At 39.2% G+C, this 13,323-nt stretch overlaps 1 protein-coding gene across 2 annotated transcripts in view; it reads left to right on the forward strand.

Moving 5' to 3' along the window:
• Positions 1–13,323, forward strand: part of CEP95 (centrosomal protein 95) — a 37,621-nt gene that overhangs the window by 21,597 nt on the left and 2,701 nt on the right. For both annotated transcript variants that reach the window (XM_037127958.2, XM_037127959.2), the window contains 9 exons: positions 388–500; positions 686–812; positions 1,410–1,560; positions 8,502–8,641; positions 9,545–9,634; positions 10,459–10,585; positions 11,411–11,583; positions 11,699–11,773; positions 13,081–13,233. In XM_037127958.2, the coding sequence (XP_036983853.2) occupies positions 388–500; positions 686–812; positions 1,410–1,560; positions 8,502–8,641; positions 9,545–9,634; positions 10,459–10,585; positions 11,411–11,583; positions 11,699–11,773; positions 13,081–13,233 (1,149 nt within the window). The remainder of the gene's footprint in view (positions 1–387; positions 501–685; positions 813–1,409; positions 1,561–8,501; positions 8,642–9,544; positions 9,635–10,458; positions 10,586–11,410; positions 11,584–11,698; positions 11,774–13,080; positions 13,234–13,323) is intronic.

Genomic DNA, 13,323 nt, shown 5'->3' on the forward strand with positions numbered 1-13,323 from the left:
GAGTGAAGGGGAAAATGGGACAACTGTAATCATAACCAATAAGATATATTAAAAAATAATTTCTACTTGTGATTTGATCATTCTTTCATTGTCCAGATGTAGTCATAATCCCTGAATTTTCATATTTGTGAACATCTAACCTATCTTTGTATTTGAATGGCATCCTGAGCCACACTTCTTCTCTGAGTACAAATTTACAGACAGTGCTCCATTCCTTTGGTATCAGGGATCAGTAGAGTACTTTGATACTCCTTTAAAAAAATAGATCATGGAGAATAAAAGTACCTAGCTTTGTGCAACAGATCCTCCCCTTCCCCCACACCCAAAATGTTATTTTATGTGTTGTCTTTGTAGTTTTTTAAATCAACTCTCTTTTGTTTTCAATAGGAACCAGATAACAGAGGTTTCTTAACTTCTAAGTTGCCTAAAGATAGCAAACAGGAAACATATCCAACTCAAGTCAAAGGCCCTAGGACAAGGAAGCTTCCCAAAGGAAAAAGGTAACATCACTGCAGGCTCTAATGTTTACAGTCTGTGGCAAAGGGATTGAAGGGTCAGAGTATACTCTCTAAACTAAGCTGTGAAAACCAGTATGAGATATTTGTTAAAGCACATATTACAGTTATTTTAAACTAAGTAATATACACTTAGCTACCTACATGTCACATGGTCACTTTTATTACAGATATGAAAGAGCTGCAGTCTCATCCTGGGATTCATCTTTCTCCCAGAGGCCAAGAAATAGATTAACAGAACAGGAATTACATGCAGTATCAGAGAAACTCTCTCAACGGCTCTCTGAACTAGACTGGGCAAGTCTTGTTTTTATATATATTGTGATTGCCATAGTTCGTTAGCATTTAAGTGATCTTATAATTGAAAGTGAAATTAAGCTAAGAAACTGGAAAACTACTTGTGTTTTAGTTGCTGTGAAAATGGTCCATAAGTCACAGGTAGGACATATGATGAGAATCCTAACCTTTCATGTTATCACCAATTTTGATAGGTTTATTCAAATTTCTATTGAATTCTGATGAAAACTAATCCTTTAACAGGAAGTTACATTAAGCCATTTATCTTTTGATACATCTATGTAGTTTCCCTTTGTCTCTAAAGACGGATTTGTTATAAAATTAGATGGATCTCTGATTCTCACAAAATACAGTATTGCAGTTTGGGGATATCACTGAATAAATGTATTAAATTCTTACATGACTCACTCTAAAGTTTATTGAAACTGAATAGTCCATAGTACCAATACACACTCTGTAGAAACTAAACATGCATAAGTATTAACTTGTTATTAGTACCTAATTATCAGGGGGAACTTGCTAAATGTTATGTCTGTCTACTCCTTCCAACTTGTATTCTACTGAAATCAGTGAAAAGATATTGAATTTTCTTGATAGATGTTAAAAAGTGCCTTGGGTGATCGAATTAAAGAAAAAACTGACCACAAAGAAGAAGATACTAGAAGCGAAGAGGTGGAGAGTGGAAATGAGACTCTTTCTCAGCACAGTGACAGCGTCATGGAGCGTGGGCCGAAGAAGCGAAGGCCAGGTACCTCCCTATCCCCGATTGGCCAGGATGAGGACAGGGTAGGAAGCCACTTAGGCACTTCATGGGTTTGTAATGACTGGCTGTCTCATTTAAAATACTTCAGAAATATAAAAATGATCAAAAATAGTATCGAATACCTGTATCTTCATCACTAGCAGTAGCAGATGTTAAAAATCATATTTGCTTTACAGCTTTATGTTGAAGGAAGTGTTGAAAGATTCTGTCTGTCCTCCCCACAGTCCATTCTTTTTCTTTCATCAGAGAAACTACTCCCAAAGTTGGCACTTTTTTTCTTATTTTGTTTGTTTACTTTCTCTTTCCAGTTTTATTGAGATATAGTTGACATTTATAATTGTGTTCATTTAAGGTATACAGCACATATATAGGAAAATGATTACCACAGTAAGTTTAGTTAACATACAGCTTTTAAGATCTTATCTTTTAGCAACTTTCAAATATGAAGTACAGTATTTTAAATTATCATCACTGTAATGTACATATATCCCCAGAAACCCCCAGAACTTACAAATAGAAGTTTGTGCCTTTTGTCCACCTTCATACATTTTGCACAACCCCCAGTCTCCACCTCTGGCACCCGCCAGTCTGTTTGTTCTGTGTGTCTGTGAGTTTGTTTTTTAGGTTCCATATATGAGTGAGATCGTACAGCATTTATCTTTCTCTGACAAATCTCATTCAACACGGCACCCTCATTGCCCATCCATGTTGTCACAAAGGGCAGGATTTCCTTCTTTTTTATGACTGAATAATAATATTCCATTGTATGTGTTTGCATATATATATTTCACGTTTTTTATTTTGCTTCTGCCAGTAAGACATTTAGGTTGTTTCCATGCCTTGACTGCTGTAACACTACTGTGAACACGGGGGTGCAGATATCTGTTTGAAGCGATTTCATTTTCCTCCTAGATATGTACCCAGAAATAGAATTGCTGGGTCATACGGTAGTTCTAATTTTTTAGGAAACTTCATAATGTCTTCCATTTACATTCCAACCGATGTGTACAAGGGTTCCCTTTTCTCCCTGTCCCCTCCACCACTTGCTATCTCATCCTTTTGACAGTAGCTATTTTAATAGGTGTGAGGTAATAGCTACTGTGGTTTTGATTTGCATTTCTCAAGTAATTAGTGATGTTGAACATCTTTTCATATGTCTTCCTTAGAAAACTATTCAGATCCTCTGCCCATTTTTCAGTTGAATTTTGTGTTGAGTGACCTGTATTTTTCAGACTATAAAACACACCTAGGTTTTAGAGAAGGAAAATAGGGAAAAAATTTTTGAAGCAAAAAATGTGGTAAAATATTTAGTAACATAAATATCACCAATGTAAATGTAAAGCTACATTTGGACTATAAGACGCACCCCCCTTTCCCCTGCACATCTGTGGGGGAAAAGTGTTTTATAGTCTGAAAAATACGGTACAAGTCTTTATGTATTTTGGATATAACCCCTTATAAAGAATTGTCATTTGCAGATGTCTTTTTTCATTCCATTGGTTGCCTTTTTGTTTTGTTAATGGTTTGCTTTGCTGTGTGGAAGGTTTTTAGTTTGATGTAATTAGTCCCAGTTGTTTATTTTTGTTTGTTTTCCTTGCCTTTGGAATCAGATTCACAAAAACACCACTGAGACTAATGTCAGAAACTTAGTGCCTATGTTTTCTTCTATGCATTTTATTTTTTTAGGTCTTACAGTCAAGTCTTTACTCTGTTTTGAGTTAATTTTTGTGTATCGTGTAAGATAGTGAACCAGTTTCATTCTCTTGCATGTGGTTATCCAGTTTTCCCAACACCATTTATTAAAGAAATTTTCTCTTCTCCATTGTATTATGTGTTCTTGGCTCCTCTGTAGTAAATTAGTTGCCCATATATGTGTGGGTTTATTTTGGGCTCTCAATTCTGTGTCTTGTTTTCTGACAGTCACACACTGTTTTGATTGTTACAGCTTTGAAGTGTAGTTTGAAATCAGTGAGTGTGATACCTCTGGCTTAGTTCCTTTTTTCTCAGCACTGCTTTGACTATTTGGGGTCTTTTGTGGTTCCATAGAACTTTGAGGGGTTTTTTGTTCTATGAAAAATGCCATTGGGATTTTGATAGGGATTGCATTGAATCTGTAGATTGTTTTAAGTTATATGGACATTTTGACAATGTTAGTTCTTCCAATCCATGACAATGAAATATCTTTCCATTTCTTATATTCTTCAGTTTCTTTCATCTTATTTTCAGTGTACAAATCTTTCATCTCTTTTGTTAAGTTTATTACTAGGTGTTTTATTCTCTTTGATGTAATTGCAAATGGTATTGTTTTCTTAGTTTCTCCTTCTAATGCATTCTTCATCTCATTTATTGAATTTGTTTGGTTCTTTTTCAGTCTCTTTGGTTAAGTACTCCTTCTCATTAATTTTATTCCTCAGCTTATTGAACTGCCTCTCAGTTTTCTTATATTTTGTCAAGTTTTTTCATGATTGCTATTTTGAATTCTCTTATCACTTTATTTTAAATGTTTTTTCCTTTTATTATCTTATATTAGCCTTTTCAAACTTTAAGGGAGGCCTGTTATTTCTAGAATCAAATTTAAAAATTGATGTCCCTAGACCACCCAGGCTATGCTAGCTGCCAACATCTGGAGCCAATAGTCAGGAGGCCAGGGGGTCCGAGGAAGGAGCCAGAGGTCAGTCCAAAAAGCTTTCTGAGTACTGCACAGGTGCAGGGCAAGGCTGACAGCCCTGGAGGATGGAGACAGTCACATCACAAGGCACACAGTACCTGGCACTAGGTGCACTTGTGCTCGCAGCTGGCTGTAAACTTTGCCAAGTTCATGCTCAGAGCTAAAGCACCGACCCAGAAGAAAAGAAAGCAGGTGCAGGCTTTGCCTTTTCCTGCTGCTCAGAAAAACCCTCTGGGGTTCAGCTTTCAGAAGATGGGGAAAAGCTACTAAGGGCTTTAGGTGCTGGCCTTCTGGGCTCTCTGCCCTCATTAGGAACTAACAAGGGCACTGTGGGAAGTCTTCCAACCTAAAGGCAAACATTCAGCCTTGACATCAGCAGGGTTTAGCAGATTATCTTTGTTGAATGGCAAGAACTCACTTTTAACTGTAACAATGCCCAAGTCAAGAAGGTATTATCCCTATTTTACAGATAAGATGGGGCTCAAGGACAAAACTTATCCAAGGTCTTAGAGTCACTAAATGATTAAACCCAACTGAGACTCAAATCTGAGGCCAGCATGGTCTGTCTCACTGGTGGATGGTTGTCCTGCATGAAGAGTGCCTAGAATACACTGGCCGAATGATTGGAGAACTGACTGAACAAAATCTTGGGCTTCCACTCAGAAGTCTTCACTTATTTCGTGGCCTCAGCAGCTTCTCTTCCCTCAAGCCTATTGTTTACGGTTACTTTTCTAATGCCTTCTCTAGTGTCTACAAGTTTGTATTGAACAACCTGTCCCTGTGGAGGAGCAGTTGTTTTCAGCGGTCAACGTGGATGACTGTACTTGAAAGATAACCAAAGACACACACATGCTGTGCTTTCAAAGCATGAACACTGCTACGTGTTTGAAAGTAGCGAACACAAGCCAGCCCCTGGCACTGTGGCTTCAGTTCTTCCGCATGCACACTGCCTTGAATTGCCTTACCATTTTTTAATATTTTATTTTTGACTTAGAGAGAAGGGAAAGGAGGGAGGAAGGGGGAGAAACATCAATGTGAGAAACTTCAGCTGGCTGCCTTCCATGTGCGCCCCAGGGCACTGAACCTACATGCCCCTACCAGCATTAAAGCAGTGACCTTCTGAGTTGCAGAATAATGCCTAACCAACTGAGTGACAACAGCCAGGGAGTAATTTTAAAATATTTTTTATTGATTTTTAGAGAGAGTAAAGGGAGAGGGGGAAGAGAGAAACATCAGTCTGTTGTTCCACTGATTCATACATTCATTGGTGGCTACTTGTACATGCCCTGACCAGGGATCAAACTGCAGCCTTGGTGTACCTGGGTAGTGCTCTAACCAACTGAGCAACCTGGTCAGGGCAGTTGTCTTATCATTTAGATGACAATGTTCCGATCTGGTCACATGCCTCTGGCTTGGTTGGCTAGTCCATTTGATTCCCGGTCAGGTCACATGCCCAGGTAGCAGGTTCAATCCCCAGCTGTGGCACATATGGAAGGCAACCAGTTGATGGTTTTTTTCCCTCTCTCTCTCCCCACCTTCCTCTCTAAAATCAGTCAATAAAAAATAATAATAATGCCCTGGCTGGTTAGTGTACCTCAGTGGATTAAGGACGGGCTGAGAACCAAAGGGTGGCTGGTTCAATTCCCAGTGAGGGCACATGTCTGGGTTGTGGGCTAGGTTCCCAGTGGGGGGCCATGTGAGAGACAGCCACATATTGATGTTTCTCTCTTTCTCCCTCCCTTCCCCTCTCTCTAAAAATAAATAAATAATTTTTTAAATAATAAAATAGATGACAATGTTCCATCACTTTGAATTTGGTTTCTAGAGAATTACCATTTTCTTTCTGTTACCTGTTACTTTGATTGTGGTGCTTGATGGGTTGTTCCTCTGCTGGCAGACTTGAAATAGTGAGCACCTCTCTTACATAGGTACAGTCCTGATTTTAACAATTCAGTAGGCTAATAATTAGGTCTTTCTTTTGTTTTCCAGTAGATGGTGCTATAATACAAGTTTGTGTTTTCTCTTTACCTCTGCTGCTTTGTAACTCTGGGGTCGAGGTTGGTTGGGGTGTTGCTGTGGTTGTAGGAGTCTCCACCTGGGTGACTGGGGTGCTACGTGTCTCAGCTGTGTCACCTGGGTCTCCAGGCATCACCATCATGGTGGGTGGGATGTGGCATGTTGGGGTTAGCTGGGTTTGCTACCTTGCCATGCTGCTACCTGGTTCCCTATGGCTGAGGCTATAGATATGTCTCCACTGCTGCTTCACGGCTCTGCTGCAGTCCGGGGAAGGAGCCAGATTCTCAGGTGCAGGCACTGCTTCTGCCCCTCTCACCCTCTGCCAGGCTGTAGTGTGTGAGCCGCACCCCTTCTGCGCCACTGCGACTCTGTTAGCTGGATCACAGGCTCAGACACAGCTGCTGGGAACTGCATCTGCAGGCACTGTCCCTGTCCTTACCCCCTTCCTGCCTCCCTTACACATTCCACTACGCCCACCTCCAGATGTACCAAATGTGCCTATCTCTCAGGCATGGTAGTGTGTTGAACAGAGAAACCTTTGTTGGGTTATAGATGTCTGATTAGTTGTAAATTCAATGGTAAATACATAGGGGTCTCCCTACTCCACCATGATACTGACATCACTCCGATACTGCCATTTTTTAAACAGGAACCTTTATCCCTGTTTTTACACTTTAACAGTCTGTATGTTACCTATCTAAATGCTTTTATGTTTTTCAAAGATTGTTATTCAGCAACTTGCTTTTTGTTTAACATTGTTTTAAAATCTATGTTGATACTTATAAATTCATTTCCTTCAGCTATTATGTAACTAGTCTTACAATTTACCTTATTTGTGTTTGCATATGTATTTCTTACCATTTCCCCTATTGTAGGACATGTAGATTGTTTTCATAACTACAAACAATTCTGCAATAAATAACAGGTAGCAAGTTTCTCTAGGACCCATATCTATTAGAATTACTGGATCACAGGGTGTACACTTAGCATGATTGCCAAATTTCCCCCAAAGTGATTGCACCAGTGTATACGCATACTCATGTTACCAATGCATGAGCTTGTGGTTTGCAGGTACTTCCTACTATCTATTCAAATTCAGGTAATTATACTGCCTTCTACCAGCTAGAATTCTGCATGTTTTCCCATTCCCTTTTATCTACTTTGTCCATCCATGTTTCTCTAGAAGTAGTATTTCTCATCTAACACTTTGTGAACTATTTCCTTTTGGTTTGTTTTGCTTCAAGAATATTTTTCATTTCATCTCTGTTCCTTTGCACTTGGCTCAGTTAATCTCTGGAACCCTAACCCGGTAACCTATGTTTCTTTACTATACACATGTATATAATATCCAGTTTTGAAAACACTGTAAATTAAAATGTTATTTAAATTAGATGCTCTATTTCTAAAGAAGAATATATTGTGGCTATAGTAAAAATGTCCTAAAAACAACATTTTAAATAGATTGTGCAATTTGGTTTTTTTTAATATCTCAGAATTAGAAATGAATTAAAATTTGAATTAAAAGACAGTGAAAAGAAAAAAGCTCAGGGAAATATGAATTCTCTGGGAAAATTTATTTAGAAAGGTATCAAACTAAGTTTCTTGACCTTAGATGTATGTTAAATTATTCCACTTTTCCAAAAAGGCATGGAGTCCCCCTCTTTACAACTATTAGATGCCCAAGCACAGCTATAAAGAGTGGAACACAAAAAGGTTTGTGGAGAGAAGTGACTTATTATATCTCTTACACACTGTGGAGTTAGGAGGGCTAGGTGTCTAAGTAGGAAATAGTCAGGACTGCTTAGAAAAGGCTAAATTATGTTAACTTTTGCTTATAACTACACTGCTTTATAAGAATAAGATTTGGGTATGTACAAAGATAGGAGACAGTATGACTCAAATGGTTTAACATCTTCTTTCTTCCTCTATCACCAAACGCACTTAATATTGGCTTTTGTGTACAGCTGGCATTCCAGTTCCACACTTTGCTGTCTTCAATCCCAAGCCGAATATAGAGCCTCAGTACTTCTTTGAACGAGTGCACATTTACATGCATTTGTCTGTTTACTTGGTGTGACTAAACAATACAAATACAAATTAGTCATAGGAGAGAGTACATTTAGAGTATACTTGACACATTCACAGTCACTCTCTTTGCATTTGGTGAAAATTAACTGTTGGTTTCTGACTTAACGTTTCTGGTTGTCAGGAACTAATGGTATTTGTCTCTTCTGTGTTGTAGGACTTGCTGTGCATAGAAAGCCAACGTACCGATCTCATTCACTCTCTCCATCTCCAGTTAACAAAAACAAACAGTTGCATATGGAAAGAAAAAGGCAGCGAAAGCCAAAAGAAACAGATATCCGCCGACTCCAAGCAAAGGTACATTCCATCTCTTGACTACCATTGGGCAGCGAGCAGTACCATTTACCTTCAGCCAAATTCTCCAGTGAACATACTGTAAAGGCTAAAATGTGTTTCATATTCTTGGGCTGAGAAAATTATGTGACATAGCTTTTATGTCCCCAGTTAAGGAGCATAAAATGTGTACTCAACAAAATTTTGAGAGCACTAACCTTGTCAGATATAGCCCAGTACTGAAGGGAATTAAGATAGCCCTGGCTGGTGTAGTTCAGTGGATTGAGTGCGGGCCTGCGAACCACACGATCGTGGTTCGATTCCCAGTCAGGGCACATGCCTGGGTTGCAGGCCAGTTCCCAGCAGGGGACACACAAGAGGCAACCATATATTGATGTTTCTCTCCCTCTAAAGATAAATAAATAAAATCTTTTTAAAAGTTTTAAAAAAAGAAACAGTAGATAAGGGTTGATATTTTCAGGGAGCGCTTCAGAGATGAGTAGTATTTGAGGAAGATTAAATGTGACCAGCTATTTAAGTTACAGATAGGATGAAAGTGCCCAAGACAGGAATGAGAGGAGGCAGTTAGGAAGACTTTGCTCTGGAGTAGGGATTCTAAAGTGTAATGTAAATTTAGAACATTTCATTGCTTTGCTGTAGTACGTCTTACAATAGCATGTAGTATCTACTGAAGGGAGTATCAAAATAATTACAAGAACCATGAGAACAAAAACACATATTATATAGAATTTCATTTTATGTCCCAAGTACACATCCATGAAATAACATAAATTTGCGATATAGAGCCTGAAAGGAACTTTTTAAAAAGTGAATACAATGGCAGATCTCAGGTGATTTTTCTTCCTTCATTTTGGTTTGTATATATATTTCTTATAACTAAACATCATATGGCCTTTTCCTCTATAGGCAATAACTGAAGCATTTGAAAGGGAACTAAGAAGAAATAAAGTGCAAGAGAATATTGGACCTCCAGGAATAAATGATGAGGAGGAAACAGTGGGTAAAAGTCTCTACTGTGATGCCGCTTGATCAGATCAGTGAAAAGTATGGAGAGATGAACTTTTTAAAGGAAAGAAGAATCAGTAGGGCCTTTAATCATTAGCTCTTTAGAAAAAGTCAGGATTTCAATTCATAATGTGGGTTTTTTCTCTTATTCATAGGGTACCCAAGTTGCTTAAATGTAGCAAGACATGGTACCAAAGAACACTAGCATTTTTCCTACCTGCCAAAATTTCTCTCAGTGTTTAAGGGGTTCTGTTGCTTAGCAGTTCACTGAGGACTTAAAAGAGAGTCCAGGCTTGACAAGTTACAGGGAGTAAGAGAAGACAGGAAATCTCAGTTTTATGTACCTGGTGGGAAGAAACCCAAAGCATAAGTTTCCATTACTTTTCAAAAGAATGGTTGCAGGAGATAAAAGCATGGGGAAATTTATGCTAAAATGTTCATAAACAAAACAGGATATAAAGTACAGTACAGTTACAACTAAACATTGTTTGAGATCTTTGACAACTTTTTCCATGAAGATTTTAAAAGAAACAAGTACATCAAAACATTTGTAGTTGTATTTAGGGTGTGGGACTATGTCGACTGAAATTAAAAAAAAAAAAAATTCAGCACTTTTCAAATTACAAAGGATTCCAGAAGTCAAAAGATTCTTTTTACTTAGAGTAGGTAAATACTAACCAGGTTTTAGAAATCTAAAGTAAGGTGGTTTGGCTGGGGATTAGCTGTTTTTGTCAATATGTAATATTTAAGATGATGTCTGAAAGAGTTACTAGATCTCCCTCTTATTTCTATTCTGTTTTATACCTGCTTCTAAGGAAAAAATATACAGAGAAGCTGGTCATAAAGGAACTCCAAAACGTAGTCAACCCTGGAAGATTTACTCCAGAAACACAACTCCAAGTCCAAGAGGTGGCTTGCCAAAGCCAAATAAAGTAGTTCCAAGTAAGAACCACAAAATTGTACTTTATGGAAAACTGGCACCCTTTGAAAGTGTGTGCTACATTCCAAGGACACAGCACTGAAAACTAACATCCACCAGTTAGCTGGAGAAAGTTCCCAGTTTTTATCACGGCCATACCCTAGATCTCTGTAAAGAGATTAAGACTCTTTAAGTAAGACATTTATTTAAAACTCTTCAGTATCATCTTAGGAAGGCCTATATCTTGGCACGGAAGGAATACTAGGGCCACTACCTGCTCCTCCAGCTTTAGCTTTACTAACTTACGCTGGCTGCCTTTTCTTTGTTTCTGGGAAGTTGGTAGAACCAGATGGATGAGCCAAAGCAAGCAGATGGCCTGTCCAGCTCCTGTTATATTGACAATTGGTGCCAGTGAGTGTTGAGAGTCCTGTTACAAGGAAAATGAGGTCATGTGAAATGCCAGGGTGCATTTTCAAAGACTGCTGGCCTTCTAACTACATCCCATCAGACAGAGACTTTGCCTCCCAGTAGGGCTGAGGAGTCTGGCCACACACAGAGCACCCACCCAAGGCACAGAGTCAACTGAGCAGTTAGGACGGACTTCACAAGACCTGCTTGTCATTAATCAGAACTGTTGAGCTTATTTTCATCCATACTAGTAAGTGGCTTACTCTGATCAAAGAAGGAATGCAAAAGTAATAACATATTTTTAGAATTGTTCTTTTCAGGATCAGAACCGCATCACTTAGATAAGCTCTGATCTTTTACGAAGGTGAGATGAGTTCTTATTAAAAGCTTTCAGTAAGTCTCTCAGATAAAAATCTTTTTTTTTTTTTTAAATCTTGCAGTGAAAGTAAATGAACACAGTCTCTTCTTGCCCCTGATGCTCGAGCAGTTTCCATTTCTCTATGTTTCTGGCCAAACACTAAGTAAAATGTGGAAACAGCAAATTGCACAGATTGAACAGCTCAAAAAAGATGCATATGGAGAAAATCGATCAAAGAAGAAACTCCAGGATGAAGTAAGTTGACTGTCAATTTTAAGCATAGGAATATAAACCAGAAAGGGAAAGAGTGTGTCCTTGAGAATTTAGGGAACAACATTATTAACCTCCTTCCCGGTTGTCCCCCTTAAAGATAGAAGAAGCCTTAAGAAGGCATGAGCTGCTTGCTGCACTTGTCAAGAAAGAGTATGAACATAACAAGAGACTGGTAAGTCAAGAGCAAATTGGGTATTATAATTTTGTTTATAATTTTGATTAATTACTTTTATTTGTACCAGCTGGACAACAGCCCCATAGACTTACCTCAAACGCTTGCCTATAGAGCAGGAGTGTCAAAGTCATTTTCACTGGGGGCCTCAAGGTTGCCTTCAAAGGGCTGAATGTAATTTTAGGACTGTATCAATGTAACTACTCCTTAACAGTTAAGCGAGAGCTTGGCGCTGCTGCCAGGGAGAAACAAGGTGCCAGGCCAGATAATATGAGGTGGAAGGCCGGATTCGGCCCACGGGCCTTGTGTTTGCACCTGTGCCATCTAGGACTTGAACCAAGACCACTGAGTAGGGAAGGTGCTAGGTGATTTACAGTACAGTTTCATTTAGTCTTTACTATAACATGATGGAGACATTGTTGTGAAATGAAAAACCTGAGGCTCTGAGATGTTAATTTGCCCTGAGTCCCACCGCAATCAGTAATCAGCAAGGTTTTAAAACAGGTCTGTATTTACATAGCCCTTTTGTGGTACCACATGGTTATAACTAGTGCTTTAGTCCTCTCCCATCTTTCTCAGGTCCCAAATAGAGAGCTGAGGTATGTGACCAACCTCCATTATAATTTGGATAAAGAATCGTACATAGCACATTATACTCTATTGAGTATAATGAGAGGAAAGTACAGAGGTCAAAGACAATATGCCAGAGTAAGAGATTTTAAAATGCTTGGTTCATTGTAGAGGTGAGCAGTGTGAACTCTAATCCCAAACAGTTCCAAAGAAGTGGAAGCCATCTGAGGCACTGCATGCACTACTTGGGTGTGGGGGAAAGGAAACGTGCCTGAACGCCTTGTTGAGGGGTTTACGTACATGCCCTCATTTTACCCTCACTGCTTTGTAAGAAGATATTATCTAGTTTCCTTAGCTTCAACCTACCGGTAAATACTCTTAGTAACTCAAACTTTGCTTATAAGTCAGAGTGCCACTGTTCTACTCCTTCTGCACTGGCATTTGGGCGTGGCCCTTAGGTGATGCCCTGGTGGAACAGGGAGATGAGATCCTAAGGTCCCCCAGGTCACTGCTCCTCTCTGTGGCATTGGGAGCCCATTGGGCTGGCTCTTAGGACTGGTGCAACCTACCAAAGGCTAGAGGACTCCTGGGGGGCTGACAGTCTTTCACACTCCGCGCCCAGGCAGTGGGCCACGGGTCCTCCATACCTGGCTTACTGCTCCAAGACACCATGATGGGGAGTGGGGCAGATGAGAAAGCTGGAGTCTCTCTTCCTCTTTTCCCTTTCCTTTTCTTAGCAAGACTTCAAGGACCGCATTCATAGGCAGAAGTTGACCCAATCAAAAATAAAAGAAAATCGGCAGCAGATTGTTCGTGCCCGAAAATATTACGATGATTATAAAGTTCAGTTGCGTGCAAAAATGATGAGAATGAGGACCCGAGAAGAAATGGTAAGTATGGCTTTTCTAGCTAATTCTGTTAAGAAGGTGAATTTTGTCTTACCTTTTAGGACCACCTTCTTTGTTTATAACTCTTGTCCC

The sequence above is a fragment of the Artibeus jamaicensis genome, unplaced genomic scaffold (assembly GCF_021234435.1).
Source record: "Artibeus jamaicensis isolate MK-2021 breed Jamaican fruit bat unplaced genomic scaffold, CSHL_Jam_final contig_1998, whole genome shotgun sequence".
In the NCBI taxonomy this organism is placed as follows: domain Eukaryota; kingdom Metazoa; phylum Chordata; class Mammalia; order Chiroptera; family Phyllostomidae; genus Artibeus; species Artibeus jamaicensis.